Source organism: Heptranchias perlo, chromosome 13 (assembly GCF_035084215.1).
Source record: "Heptranchias perlo isolate sHepPer1 chromosome 13, sHepPer1.hap1, whole genome shotgun sequence".
Taxonomy (NCBI): Eukaryota; Metazoa; Chordata; class Chondrichthyes; order Hexanchiformes; family Hexanchidae; genus Heptranchias; species Heptranchias perlo.
In genome coordinates, this window is record NC_090337.1 from 28196584 (window position 1) to 28210179 (window position 13596).

Here is a 13596-nt window from a genome sequence, read left to right on the forward strand (position 1 = left end):
CCCTTTATTAGAGGGAAAACTGACTGGCAAGTCCTTTAAGGCCACACTTTTTGAGAAACTTTGCAGGCAGCTAGATGCTGTGATGGGGGAGAGAAATCACTGGCGTCTATGGTGGGCTGAATGATGTCCCTCAACTGTAGTTAACTTTGATCAACAGACTGGTAGTAAAGATCACCAGTGCCACGTAGTGCTAAAGACTTCTGTCGATGATGCGTTGTGCCAGCACTGGCTGATGGCCAGGACTGTCTTACTGGAAATTCACTACTACCATTTGTCAACAAGAGTGTCAGCACTGATTCTATGTACATTAAGGACAGGTTGCAGTGATCCCTCCTAGGAAGTAATTATCAGTCTAGTGACAGTGATTCCCCTGAAATGGTAACCTCATAGATGTCTTAGCATCACACAGGACAGTATCACTGAAGCAAACCCGATGCCAGTTGACACTAGATACTCTTGGGGCTATGCAAAGCAAAGTGCAAGTATTGTGTATAAGTACATTCTGGGGCTTCCCAAACCATAATCCAAGAATGTCTCAAAGCAAACTTGGCTTTATGCTCCCAAAGCCATGTTTCTCATGAGAATGTCCTGCTTAACCCACCTGTACCAGGTAAGCCTTATTGGTCCTTCAAACTATTCATTTGTCATGCTGCAGAAATGAACAGTGGCAGGGTACGATTGCCTCTGGCAGTATCTACTCTTCCAAAGCAGTGAGTAAAATATTGCATCCGAGCCAAGACACATTATGGCTCATGGCCTGGTTATCGAAAGACAATGACTCCTAGATCAGGGTCTTCAGTGGTTTTTATTAGTTCTAGCAGGGTATCCACTGACGGTGCTTATAACACAAATGGGAAAAGTTTGTGCTGTTAGTCCTATCTTGTGATGTCCGAGAATATCTCCCTATATATTTGATTTTGGTTTAAAACATAGTTCAGCTTGAGTTCACATTGCAGTCATTTCAGTGTTCCATAACCGTTTGCAGTTTGATCATCTGGGGATTATCGATTAATTCCCCTTTATGCAGGCTCTGTGGAAATTATGCTCAGTAAAGTCCACATTGGTTCCTAATTAGGATGCCACTTTAGTTCTTCACTCATCATTCAAACTACTTGAAATCTGAGAATTTGTTTTTCTACATTGGAAACATCCACTATTTGTATTAATGTCTCTGTGCCACTTTAGTGTGTCTTTCGCCGCCTCTCTGTCTTCCACCCCATGGCTATCTCTGGCGATTGACTATTCTTCCATCAGAAGCCTGTTTGGTGACCTGTTTTAAATAACAAAAAGTGTTGTATTAGGCCTGAGGCCCAATTGTTGGACAATCCTAAGTTAGGCTATACTGCTATTGTACGATTATGCATGTCAACTACAACCTGCATTTATGCAGTACCTTTACCATAGTAAAACACATTGCTACTGACCCAAAGGAGGAGGACTAGCAGAGGTGACCAAAAGCTTGGTAAAAGAGGTGTGTTTTAAGGAGGGCTTTAAAGGAGGATAGTGAGGTGGAAAGGTATATAGAGGGAGCTTGAGTGTGGACCCTATGCACTGAAGGCGCAATTGCCAACAGTAGGGTGAAAGTAGGAAGGATGCACAAGAGGCCGGAGTCAGGGGAACAAGTTCTGGGGGGGGTGGCGGGGGGAGTTGAAGAACTTGTAAAGGTTACAAAGATAGGGAAGTGCAAGGCCTAAGCTATTCAAAGAACAAAGGAAACCCTATTGGGTAGGTAACCTACCTTTACTTACTAATATGGAGAAGCTAAAATCTATGAAAACTTGCAGATATACAGTAAGACAAGCAATATGTGTTTTCTCCCCAGCTGGACATTATGGAACCTAAAGTACCAGAGGATATTTACAAGACACATTTAGAAAACAACCGTAAGTTTATATGCATTGGTTTAGAAGCGGGGATGTTATAGTCACTGCTATCAGATGTTTTTCCCTGTCAGTAAAGGTGAGCATGTTTACAAAGTAGTAATACATTGAGGAGTTCAGGTAGTAACTCAAACTGTAAGAGTGAAACTGAAGTAGTTTATCAGAGTCTAATTCCCAGATATTTCCTTGTAACCCACCTCTTCCTGTGATATTCTTTAGACTAACAACAACTTGCATTTATATATAAAAATGCAATAGAAAAAGGAATAATGTCAGCAATGGCAAAGAGCAATTGTAATTCCCATCTTCAACAAAGGAGATAGAACTAATCCAGGGAATTACAAACCAGTTAGTTTGAATGTCTGTGGTAGGAAAGATACTAGAACCTTTGCTAATAGATCAGATTACAAAACATCTAGAGACAGAGAATATAATAAAAATAGTCAGTATGGATTTCTAAAAGGCAGGTCATGTTTAACCAACCTTATTGATATCTTCAAAGTAGTAACAGAAAGAGTAGACAAGGGCAATGCAGTGGATGTAGTATACATGGACTTTCAGAAGGCCTTTTTGATAAGGTGCCACATAAAGAAACTCATGACAAAGGTCAGGGCGGGTGGAGTCAGGGCCAGGTAACAGAATGGATTGAAAGATGGCTACAAAACAGAAAATGGAGGATAGGAGTTAAGGGAAGTTTCTCGGACTGGCAGAAAGTGGGAAGTGGTGCCCCGCAGGTATCCATGCTGGGACCACAGTTCTTCATATACATTAAAGATTTGGATTGACGAATTGGAGATGTGTCAAAATTTGCAGATGATACCAAATTGGGTATAGCTAATTATATTAATGACTGCACCAAAACACAGGAAGGCATAAAACAGGCTTGCAGAGTGAGCGAATAAATGGCAAATGAAGTTCAATATAGCAAAATGTGAGGTGATTCATTTTGATAGGAAGAATAAGGAGGCCACTTTTTCCTTGGAAGGTAAGAGATTAAATGGGGTAGAGAGAGCTGGGAATACAGATACATAAATCACAAAGTAGCAACATAAGTTGATAAAGCCATAAAGAGTGCTAGGTACTGGGATTCATTTCTAGACCAATAGAATACAAAAGCAAGGAAGTAATGTTAAATGTATATAGAACTTTGGTTAAACCACACTTGGAATACTATGCAAAGTTCTGGTCTCCATACTACGAAAGGGATATTGAGGCACTGGAGAAAGTGCAGAAAAGATGTTACCAAAATTGAGAGGATGCAACTATCAGGAAAGATTGAGCAGGCTGGGGCTCTTTTCTCTGGAAAAGAGAAGTAATGATAGAGGTCTTTTAAAATTATGAAGGGGTTCGATGGGGTGGATGTGAAGAAACTATTTCCACTTGTGGTAGAGTTCAGAACATGGAGGCATAAAAAAGAAGATAGACATTAACAGATCAAATAAAGGATTTCGGAGGAAATTCTTTACACAGAATGTTAAGAATGTGGAACTCGCTGCCACATGGGATTGGTTAAAGCAGATAGGATTGATGCATTTAAGGGAAGGCTTGATGCTTACTTGAGGGAGAAGGGAATAGAGGGATACCGGGGCAGGATGCGAAGAGGGAAATAGAGCGGAAGGAGACTTGTGTGGAGTATAAACACCGACATAGAACAGTTGGGCCGCATGGACTGTTTCTGTGCTGTAGATTCTATGTGATTCTGTGTAAGGGACTGGAAGCCAATGTTTGACAGGTGATAGGCAAGTGGGACTGGGTGATGACTAGGATATGGGCAACAGAATTTTGGATGAGCTGAGTTTATGGAGGATGGGAGGCTGCCAGGAAAGCATTGGTGTAATCTAGTCTAAAGGTGACAGAAGCATGTATGATAGTTCAGTGGCAGATGGGCTGAGGTAGGGGTGAAGTTAGGTGATTTTTGCGATGGAGAGGAAATTAGGTTGTTAGAAATGCTGTGGCTATGATTGGATGGATAAGAATGGAACCAAGCGAGAACAGTCGCATGGAGTTAGATAACAGAGGAAAGGTGTTGGTCAAGCACGCTATCCTCCATGTTGAATGCTGCGGAGAGAACCAAGGAAGAGAATTTACCATGGTTACAGTCACAGAGAATGTTGTTTGTGACTTTAGTTAGTGCTGTTTTGGTGTAGTGAAAGGGGTGGTAATCTGGACGGATTCAGAGACTTGGATGAGAAATGGCAGTAATCCTTTCAAGGACCTTGGAGAGGTAAGGAGGTTGGCGATGGGATGATAGTTAATGAGGACAGAGGGGTCAAGGGTCTTTTTTTTTCGTGATCGTGAGTTTGAAGGAGAGGAAACCATTTACAATATCAGCATGCATAGGGCCCCTGGAAGGGAAATTGGGTGCAAGGTATAAAAACCCATTTATCAAAAAGGGATTATAGAACAAAATTTTCTACAGTTCATTGTCACCCATTATATGATTGACATTTTTTCCATGCTGCAACATTTGAAGTTACATTACATTACTCACTTCAAGTTTTCCTAAAGTCATTCAACATTGAACATTAGTTTTTTTTTACGTAAAATATTGTTTTAACTGCAATTTACCAATCTCTGTCATATCTGATTTCACAATTGTGGAACTTGATGGAGGAGGAAAATGAAACTGATACACAACATGCATCAAACAGTAGGCTTATATAAAACGGAGTTATTGATAACTGACTTTACACTTGCTGTCAGTAAAATTTAATAATTTCATGCCAGTCAGATTTCTTGTCCTACATATGCTCATAGTACACCTTCCTTATGGACAAATCAGGCCCAACCCACTGGATAAGTTTGAACTTGGAAAATAGTTATTTAAGGTATATACCTATTACATACATAGATATATCCAATTCAACATGATTCCAACAAAAATCATTCTATTTTTAATTTTTTTTACAGAAGCTGTTCAGTGTTGACTCACTTTGAGAAAAAATTGCTAACTGAAATTAAATTACATTGTTTACAACTTTTCTATTTGTTAAAATTTTGTGATGGTTTGATAGAAATCTATATAATGAGGGGATATTGTTTAGTATATGCATGCTGTTTCCCTGTTAATGTTCCTTAAAATCATTTCAAGTAAATGATTATACTGTTGTTTTAAGGAGAAGGCTCCATGAATATGCCCATCCTCAGTAATGACAGAGACCAAAACGTAAATACAAGTGACAAGGTTGATATGTTTGCAAACATCTTCGACAAAAAGTGCTGAGTGGATGATCCATTCGGCCTCCTCCTGAGGTCCCCACCATCACACAACCAGTGACCAGCCAATTTGATTCACCCCATGTCTCATTACAAGTCAGCTGCCTACACGTAGCGAAAGCTTTTGGCCCTGAAAATGTCCCAGCCATCCGCGAAATGCCCTGTTGGCCAAGCTGTTGAAGTGCAGCTATGCCATATGAAAAAGTTGCCCAGACATCTCGTATCCCCAAAAAAAAAAGAACAAATCTAACGTGGCCAATTACTGCCCTATCGGCCTCCCAATCATCAGCAAGGTGATGGAAGATGTCTGCAACAGTGACATCAACTGGCATGTCCTCACCAATAAGCTGCTGTAAAATGTATGTGTGGATGTTGCGAAAGAACAGGACTGAGCTTGTGTGTGATGTTGTCCAGATTTAACAGGCTGCTGAGACTTGATGTGTTTACGTATGAAAAATGTTCATTTGAACAAGGTGCTAGAAGGTGGTCACTGAATGTGGAACAGTAGTACATGAACAGTTGGCCCCTTGAGATGGAAGAAAAGCTAGAGGGATGCAATAAAAGGGCAAAATATTATAATATTTAGGATCTTTTTATTACAAAATACTAATACATTATTGATGTGCAGTGTAAGAGCATTGCAATGTGCTTCAGAAGAAAAATTGTCTAAAGAAACTAAATTTTACATATAGTTATGAAGTATGTTGCTGATAAATTAAAGTAAAAGTTTATTACTGTAATTTTGTTTAAATTATAGGTTTCGGTAGCACTGGCTCCCAGATTGATTCTGCTCGTATGAACCTTGCTTCTTCATTTGTTAATGGTTTTGTGAATGCTGCATTTGGACAAGATAAACTGTTGACAGAAGATGGTAATAAATGGTTATACAAAAACAAAGACCATGGTGAGTATCTCCTGAAAGCTGTTAAAATGCCATATGTGATGTATTGGCTGACTAATTGATCAATTTTATTTTGTTCGTTACTAGGGATGCTAAGTGCTGCAGCTTCGTTGGGGATGATACTACTCTGGGATGTTGATGGTGGTTTGACACAAATTGACAAGTATTTGTACTCATCAGAAGACAATATTAAGGTGAGTCATATATTCCAAATGTACTTCATATGCTTAAACCTATTTGACAAGTTCAAGTGGAGCAGAAAAGAATGACCTCTTGTGTAGCTTTTTCACAGTTGTAATTAGGGCCATCATTGTGAAAAAAAAGTCCACTTCTAATACAGATCTGCTAATGAATTCACTTAACAATAGTAGTTTGCTAGTTTGCAAATATGAATTCTCTATCGGCTGCTGTTTCCTAGTTAGAACATTTTGAAGAGTAGGTAAACAATTTCTGATAGACAATTGTGCCAGTAATTCTGATTCTGTTGTTACTAGTATAGTGATTTTTCTGCTAATTAAATTATTTCTTTCCCAAAAACTTGTTAACATTCCTAGTTTTCAGTCACACCATTTTGGATTGGGGAGAACTGCTCTTACGTATTCCCTCCCAGTTCTGTGGAACAATTTAAATGTATCTAATACATGCCTATATCATGTATGGGTGCATATTATGCCCTGAAGATTTTATGTCTTGTAACTATGTAAATGGAATATTAGTCTATGCCCAGATGCAGTAGGTTGTTACTATGTAGAAAGTTGCATTTTTCTCCAGTTAATTTTTTGATTACAAAGATATTGTGTGTACATAACTTGAAATTTGTAGTGAATAAAATGAGGATTTCTAAAAAGCAGTTTGAAATAGGGACAAGTGCTTTAATTTCTTAAAACCTTGAACTCTGCTTCCATCAACTGTTTGTAAACACTTTCCCAACAATTGCATATGCTGGTGTATTTTTTTTTTCAGATTAACATTTGGATAAAGACTTTATAGGTGCTTATTTTAGACCTAAAATATTAGTTCGTGTATTGTCTATTTCATGTATTTGAAAAAATACAATGAGCAGAAATGCCATGTCAAATATTTTAATGTTGTGACAGTTAAAGCATTTATATAAAAAAAAGTTGGATCCTAATGCACTTTTTGATCCGTAGGAAGACTGCATGTGCAGAGATCTACATAGTTTTTTTAAAGTTCTGGCCGTTCTTGAACAAGCTTCATTTAAGATCAGTTTTCAAGTCTGTTGAATTCAACTGATACACTAGATAGAAATCATTGTTTGGTTTAAAACACTTTCTGAACAAGATTCGCCCAGTCGTAATATCTGATCCTTATCAATTTGAATATTTCAAATGTAATCTAATTAGATAGCTACTACAGAGAAGAACATGAGGCAATTACTTTTAAATACTGAAATAGATTCTCCAGTAACTTTATTCAGAGTGAATTACAATATTCTCCTTTGGCAAGCAGTTCTCGGAAAAAGTACCACTCCTGAGTGCGTCTGTTCAAGCAGTTTTTATAATACGTATCCATTTGATCAAACTGCTAATCATCATTGTCCTCTATTTCAGTCTGGTGCCTTGCTTGCATGCGGTATTGTAAATTCTGGTGTCCGGAATGAGTGTGATCCAGCTCTTGCTCTTCTCTCAGACTATGTCCTACACAGCAGTAATACAATGAGAATTGGAGCCATCTTTGGGTAAGCCTTTTCTTCATTTGAACAAAGAAAATAATTATTTAATCAAGTATACTATCCATCTAATGTCTCAATTGCCATTTATTGATGCAGTGCATGTCCAACAGATTTTTCAAACATACTGGATTAGGAAATAAATTATTCTGGAGCTGCATTCTGCCTATTGCAAATTTGTGGCAACTTTCTTTTGAATTGTGGCAAAAATAAATGAAATGACATATGAGTTCTGATAAATGAGCTCTATTTGTATGCCTTTATTTCCTTTTATATGAAAAGAACATAATGGCAAAATGACATTTTAAGAAAAACTCAAGACACAAACCGAATCAGTTGTTTAGTGATGCAATATAGCATCCCCAAACTATAAAGTTTACAAAATAAGGGAGTGGCAGTGGGGAAAATAAAATCAGAAATAATAAAATATCTGAAAGAAAATATAAATGCCAGAAGACTATAAATGTACATTGCTGGCCCTAAGAGACTGGAATTTCCCTGAACCAGAGATATTCTAGTCTCCTAGGGCCAGATATTTTAAAAAAGACTTTCAGCTCTACGATCCTGAAATGAACATTATCACAGTAATAAGGTGTCTCAAATTTATTGTAATTATTGCTTTATTGTAACAACTCAATGTTGCAAAAAATTTAAAACTTTTTACTTCCTCTTCCTTTTTTTATCAGTTTACTTCATGTTCAACATATTCTATTCTGTGCCTTATCTTTGATTTCTATTAAATTTAAAATACTCTTCCCATCTTATTTTCTGTCTCCAGCATCTTACTTCCATTTTAGAGGTGGGACCCACATTAGAAAAATTGCAAAATGACTACATGGGCTAGATTTCAAGCCAGTTGAGTGTTTGGAATTCTAAACATGATGAGGTCAATCTTTGACTGTTTTTACACGTCAAACCAGCAAGTGCTGCTGCAGGATTAGTTATCTTGTTTGGGGTGCTAACATCCTCATTGTGCATAGATAAGTTCTCTTGTCTAAGCCACAATAAGGATTCAAGGGGAAGATACTTTCTGTATAAAATACTGCAACATCTTCATTTTAAAAATCATTTACCTGGAAGGGTAGATTGTAGAATGACTAATTCTAACCTATACAGGAAGTCTCTTGTATATATTTCATTTTTGCAGTGTCAACTCTAGGTGTTTGTTGGAGAAATGTACAAAACTGTAGAACATGCAGATAGATTTTAAAATGTTAAGGTGCACAGTTTTTTTGCCCCCCTTTCTGATCATTGTATATAGTTTGTATAAACAGTGCCTTTGTGTAATTTTTTAAAACTTTTTGGTTGGCAGACTTGGGCTTGCTTATGCAGGCTCTAATCGGGAAGATGTACTTGCTCTGCTTCTTCCTGTGACGCGAGACTCTAAATCCAGCATGGAGGTATGAAAAGAGAAACTGACAATGTTGAAAATCTGAATTAAAACAGAAAATGCTGGAAGTGTGCAGCACATCAATTGGCACCTGAATAGAAGAGAGAGGTTAAAATTAGGTTGAGATCTTTGACAGAACCTTGGGCAATCACTTCAGGAAAAAAACACAATTTTTTTTCTCTCTTCAGATGTTGCCATACATATTCTGCATTTCTCGCATTTTCTGTTTTGAAGGAATCATTTGCAGAGCAGGGGTGTGGTATTAATTGGATAGCTCTTTCAAAGAGCCAGCACAGGCCTGATGGGCCGAATGGCCTCCTTCTGTGCTGTAAGATTTAATGTTTTATGGAGGTATGAAAAGTTGAATACTGGATAACCACAGAAATTTATACCTGGAATGGTTTTCTAGATAGGATAGGATAGTGAAGGCATCATTCAATAGTCAGGTGCAGGCTGTGATGGAAGATCACAGGTTTCCATGGAAGGATGAGCTAGATGGATTGAATGGCCTCCCTTATCTGTTTGATTTTTTAAATTTTACAATGAAATTAATATACTTTTATTACATTAGGCTCTGATGCTTTGTTGTACATTTGTTTTTCAAACGTGTGGGGATTTTTTAATAAGGTAAAGCACAAGTTGACTAACCCAGAACAAACAGGAGTACATAATACGTAGACCATTACATTTATGAAGATGTACAATAATGCAGATTAGTGGCAAAATTCAAAAGCAAGGAAGAATAGACTAGAATAATAACGCATAGGGAAAAGATGAATAGGCTTTGGATAATGGACATCTCCCACTTAAAAACTGCACAAATGCAAATAAGAAAATAAATGTTTTTAGTGTTTTGATTTGTTTTTTTCAACAGTAGGAGGCTTATGTTTTATTTTAAAACAAAATTGCTGGATAGTAAATAGTACACTATTCAATGAATAAATAGCTTTTTTTGAAATTTTACTTTTCCTGAAAAATTTAAAACCGTAGAAATAGCAAAATTAATGTCATGTGCAACACTTTGAAGATCATTAGAAATGTGTAGCTTAAGTAGTGCAGGAATACATGTCAATTTGGCTTTGGATGTAGAAAAATATTTAAACTGTAGTGCAATTGTAAATGTGAAGTCACTCAACCAACTGCGTTGTTTTGCAGATGTAGTAAATGTGTTTGATATAAATGGATTAATAGGAACACGTGCTGCTATTTCATCATTAGTCAGATACATGCCAAATAAATTAAATGAATCATTGTGTCAGCATGTGTTCTGCATGTTTGTGTTCTGTGATTTGGTATGGTTCTGGTATTGACAGTAGAGGTTAAATTACGGTGGTGTAAACCAAAAATAACAATCATTGAGTTGGTCACCACAAGTAGTTGAAGAACTAACTAATTCTAATTTGTAGTTTTTGATATGTTTTAGTTTATCTGTGTTAACATGAAAAGGTGCAAGCAGGTTTACAGAACTAATAAATACATCTGAAAGTATCTCTTCCTCAATTTATTTATATTTTTTAATTTTCAACTCCTCCAGGTGAGGAATATTAATGCTATGGAACAGAACACACACTTGCTTTTGGCACCTGTTTGCATCAAGAATTCCCAGATCAGCTTCAGCATAAGTCAAATGTTTAGTAATGCTCTCTCTAGCCTTCACTAACAGTTGAAGCTTCATCCCAATCTTTGTTTAAGATTAAAAGCACAACTTAATTCACACTCCAGCCAACATCACAACCCCTGAGTGAGATTGCCAATTTGTGTCTGTACTCTGGACTTGTGCCTGCTAGGATCTGGGTTTAAATTGATCTAATATACCTTAAGGTGAAAAAATAATGTGCCAACATACTGTACCACCCATTTCTTCCCCTCTTCGGCTCTGAGTTTTTATTGTTTAGTATTCCTGTAATTGATGTAGTGCTGCATAGTAACTACAGTTATGTGCAATTGGCCAGTTAACCAATTTTAAATTCTTGTCTTGACTGATATTTGGGTTTGATCTTCTTGCGGGAAGAATAAATTTGTTGAATGCTGCTTGTGATAGGTGGATGGAGTGACATGGATTTTCCCACCTAATTGAAGATAGAGATTCAGGGGGTTACAGGAAATGATCACCTGTTACAAATAATGTACACATGGGTCCTAATAATATTGCATTGAAACTTACTTAAATAAAATGTTTATCTGTTATATATAACTTGTATTATTGAAAGTGGGTTCTACTGCCCTTTCCTTCATTCCAATTCAACCACACATGTTAAATGGTTGATATTAGCATATTTTGAGCAGTTGAGTAATTGGTTTCAAATTTAACCTCCAGGTGATAGGTGTCACTGCCCTGGCATGTGGTATGATTGCAGTGGGCTCATGCAATGGAGAAGTCAACTCCACCATCTTGGAAACTATAATGGAGAAATCTGAGCAGGAGCTGAAGGATACTTATGCTAGGTGGCTTCCCTTAGGCCTAGGTCTCAACCATTTGGGTAAGAATAAATATTGCAGCAAAACAAGTGATATTTTTATGAAATAACTTGCTTTTAATTAATTTTCTTTGATAGTACTTTTAATTTCTTCTACTTTGTTCAGGACTTCTCAAAAATTGGATAGTTTCAGCAAATTTATTGGAGATGTGGTATGATCCTTGGCAACACATGGATTAAATGCTGTATACATCCAGTCACTATTGTGTTGCATTGTATTTCGAGTTTTAAATTTAAATTGAACTTTGCTGATTGCTTAGGTAACTGAGTCATAAAGACCAATAAGGTTTCAGATTGGCTCTCTGCAAAATTAATTGATCTGCAGCATTTGTGGTTTTTCTTCGTGTTTTCCATTGTATTTCAAGATTAGCTATTTTAGTCTTTGTATATACAATCTATGTATATTATATGCTTCAAAGTTAAGTTAGTACTATCCGAAAAGTAGTTGATGTAATGTGTTTGTGATTCACAGGTAAAGGGGAGGCCATTGAGGCTATTTTGGCTGCACTGGAAGTGGTGTCTGAGCCTTTCCGTAGTTTTGCCAATACTTTGGTAGACGTTTGTGCATATGCAGGTTAGTATAGTTACATTAATCTAACTAATGTAATTTGAATGCCATCCTTTCAGGCTGAAATCGGTTAAGCTTGGGTAATATATTTTTGTCCACCGGACAGCAAAATACAGCCTTATTTTGAGACAAAATAAACAGCATTGTTCGAATGAGTTCTTCCAATTCTAACCTTGTGGTTTGTTCTCACTCAACTTCGTACATTGAAGTTTTCTATGCAAACCCATTAAGTTTTTTTTTTAAAAAGGTTTTTGTTCTGTAATTAATTGCAAACCTGCAGGGTTTACCCAGACACCATTATTTGTGTTTTTGTCATAACAGTATTGAGACCATAGGCTGGATTTTCTTCAAGGTGCTGACCCCACTGTGATTGGAACCCATCTTCCTGGCCCGGGACTCATTACCCATGCAAGGCAGACTCGTAGAATCATAGAATGGTTACAGCACAGAAGGAGGCCATTTAGCCCATCGAGCCCATGCCGGCTCTTTGTAAGAGCAATCCAGTTAGTCCCATTTCCACGCTCTTTCCCCGTAGCCCTGCAAATTTTTTCCCTTCAAGTATTTATCCAATTCCTTTTTGAAAGCCACGATTGAATCTGCTTCCACCAATCTTTCAGGCAGCGCTTTCCAGATCATAACTACTTGCTGCGTAAAAATGTTTTTCCTCATGTCGCCTTTGGTTCTTTTGCCAATCACCGTAAATCTGTGTCCTCTGGTTCTCGACCCTTCCGCCAGTTTCCCTTTGTTTACTTAATCTAAAACCCTTCATGATTTTGAACACTTCTATCAAATCTCCTCTTAACCTTCTCTGCTCCAAGAAGAACAACCCCAGCTTCTCCAGTCTATCCACGTAACTGAAGTCCCCCATCCATGGAATTATTCTAATAAATCTTTTCTGCATGCTCTCCAAGGCCTTCACGTCCTTCCTAAAGTGCAGTGCCCAGAATTGGAAACAAAACTCCAGTTGTGGCCGAATCAGTGTTTCATAAAGTTTCAACGTAACATCCTTGCTTTTGTACTCTATGCCTCTATTTGTAAAACCCAGGATCCCGTATGCTTTTTAAACCACTTTCTCAGCCCCCAGATCTCTATTCCTGCGTCCCCTTTAGAATTGTACCCTTTTAGTTTCTATTGCCTCTCCTCGTTCTTCTTGCCAAAATGTATCACTTTGCACTTCTCTGCGTTAAATTTCATCTGCCATGTGTCCGCCCATTCCACCAGCCTGTCTGTGTCCTCTTGAAATCTATTACTATCCTCCTCACTGTTTACCACACTTCCAAATTTTGTGTCATCTGCAGATTTTGGAATTGTGCCCTGTACACCCAAGTCTAAGTCATTAATATATATCAGAAAAGCAGTGGTCCTAGTACTGACCCCTGGTGAATACCACTGTATACCTTCCTCCAGTTCGAAAAACAACTGTTCACCACTATTCTGTTTCCTGTCACTTGGCCAATTTCATTTCCATGCAGCC

The 13596-nt window shown here is 37.6% G+C and overlaps 1 protein-coding gene across 1 annotated transcript in view; it reads left to right on the top strand.

The window, feature by feature from the left end:
• The window catches only part of psmd2 (proteasome 26S subunit ubiquitin receptor, non-ATPase 2), a 52762-nt gene that overhangs the window by 26235 nt on the left and 12931 nt on the right, over positions 1-13596 (top strand). Inside the window, exons 8-14 of the mRNA XM_067995230.1 lie at positions 1823-1883; positions 5854-6000; positions 6085-6191; positions 7569-7696; positions 9000-9087; positions 11395-11557; positions 12027-12128. Of these exons, the coding sequence (XP_067851331.1) occupies positions 1823-1883; positions 5854-6000; positions 6085-6191; positions 7569-7696; positions 9000-9087; positions 11395-11557; positions 12027-12128 (796 nt within the window). The remainder of the gene's footprint in view (positions 1-1822; positions 1884-5853; positions 6001-6084; positions 6192-7568; positions 7697-8999; positions 9088-11394; positions 11558-12026; positions 12129-13596) is intronic.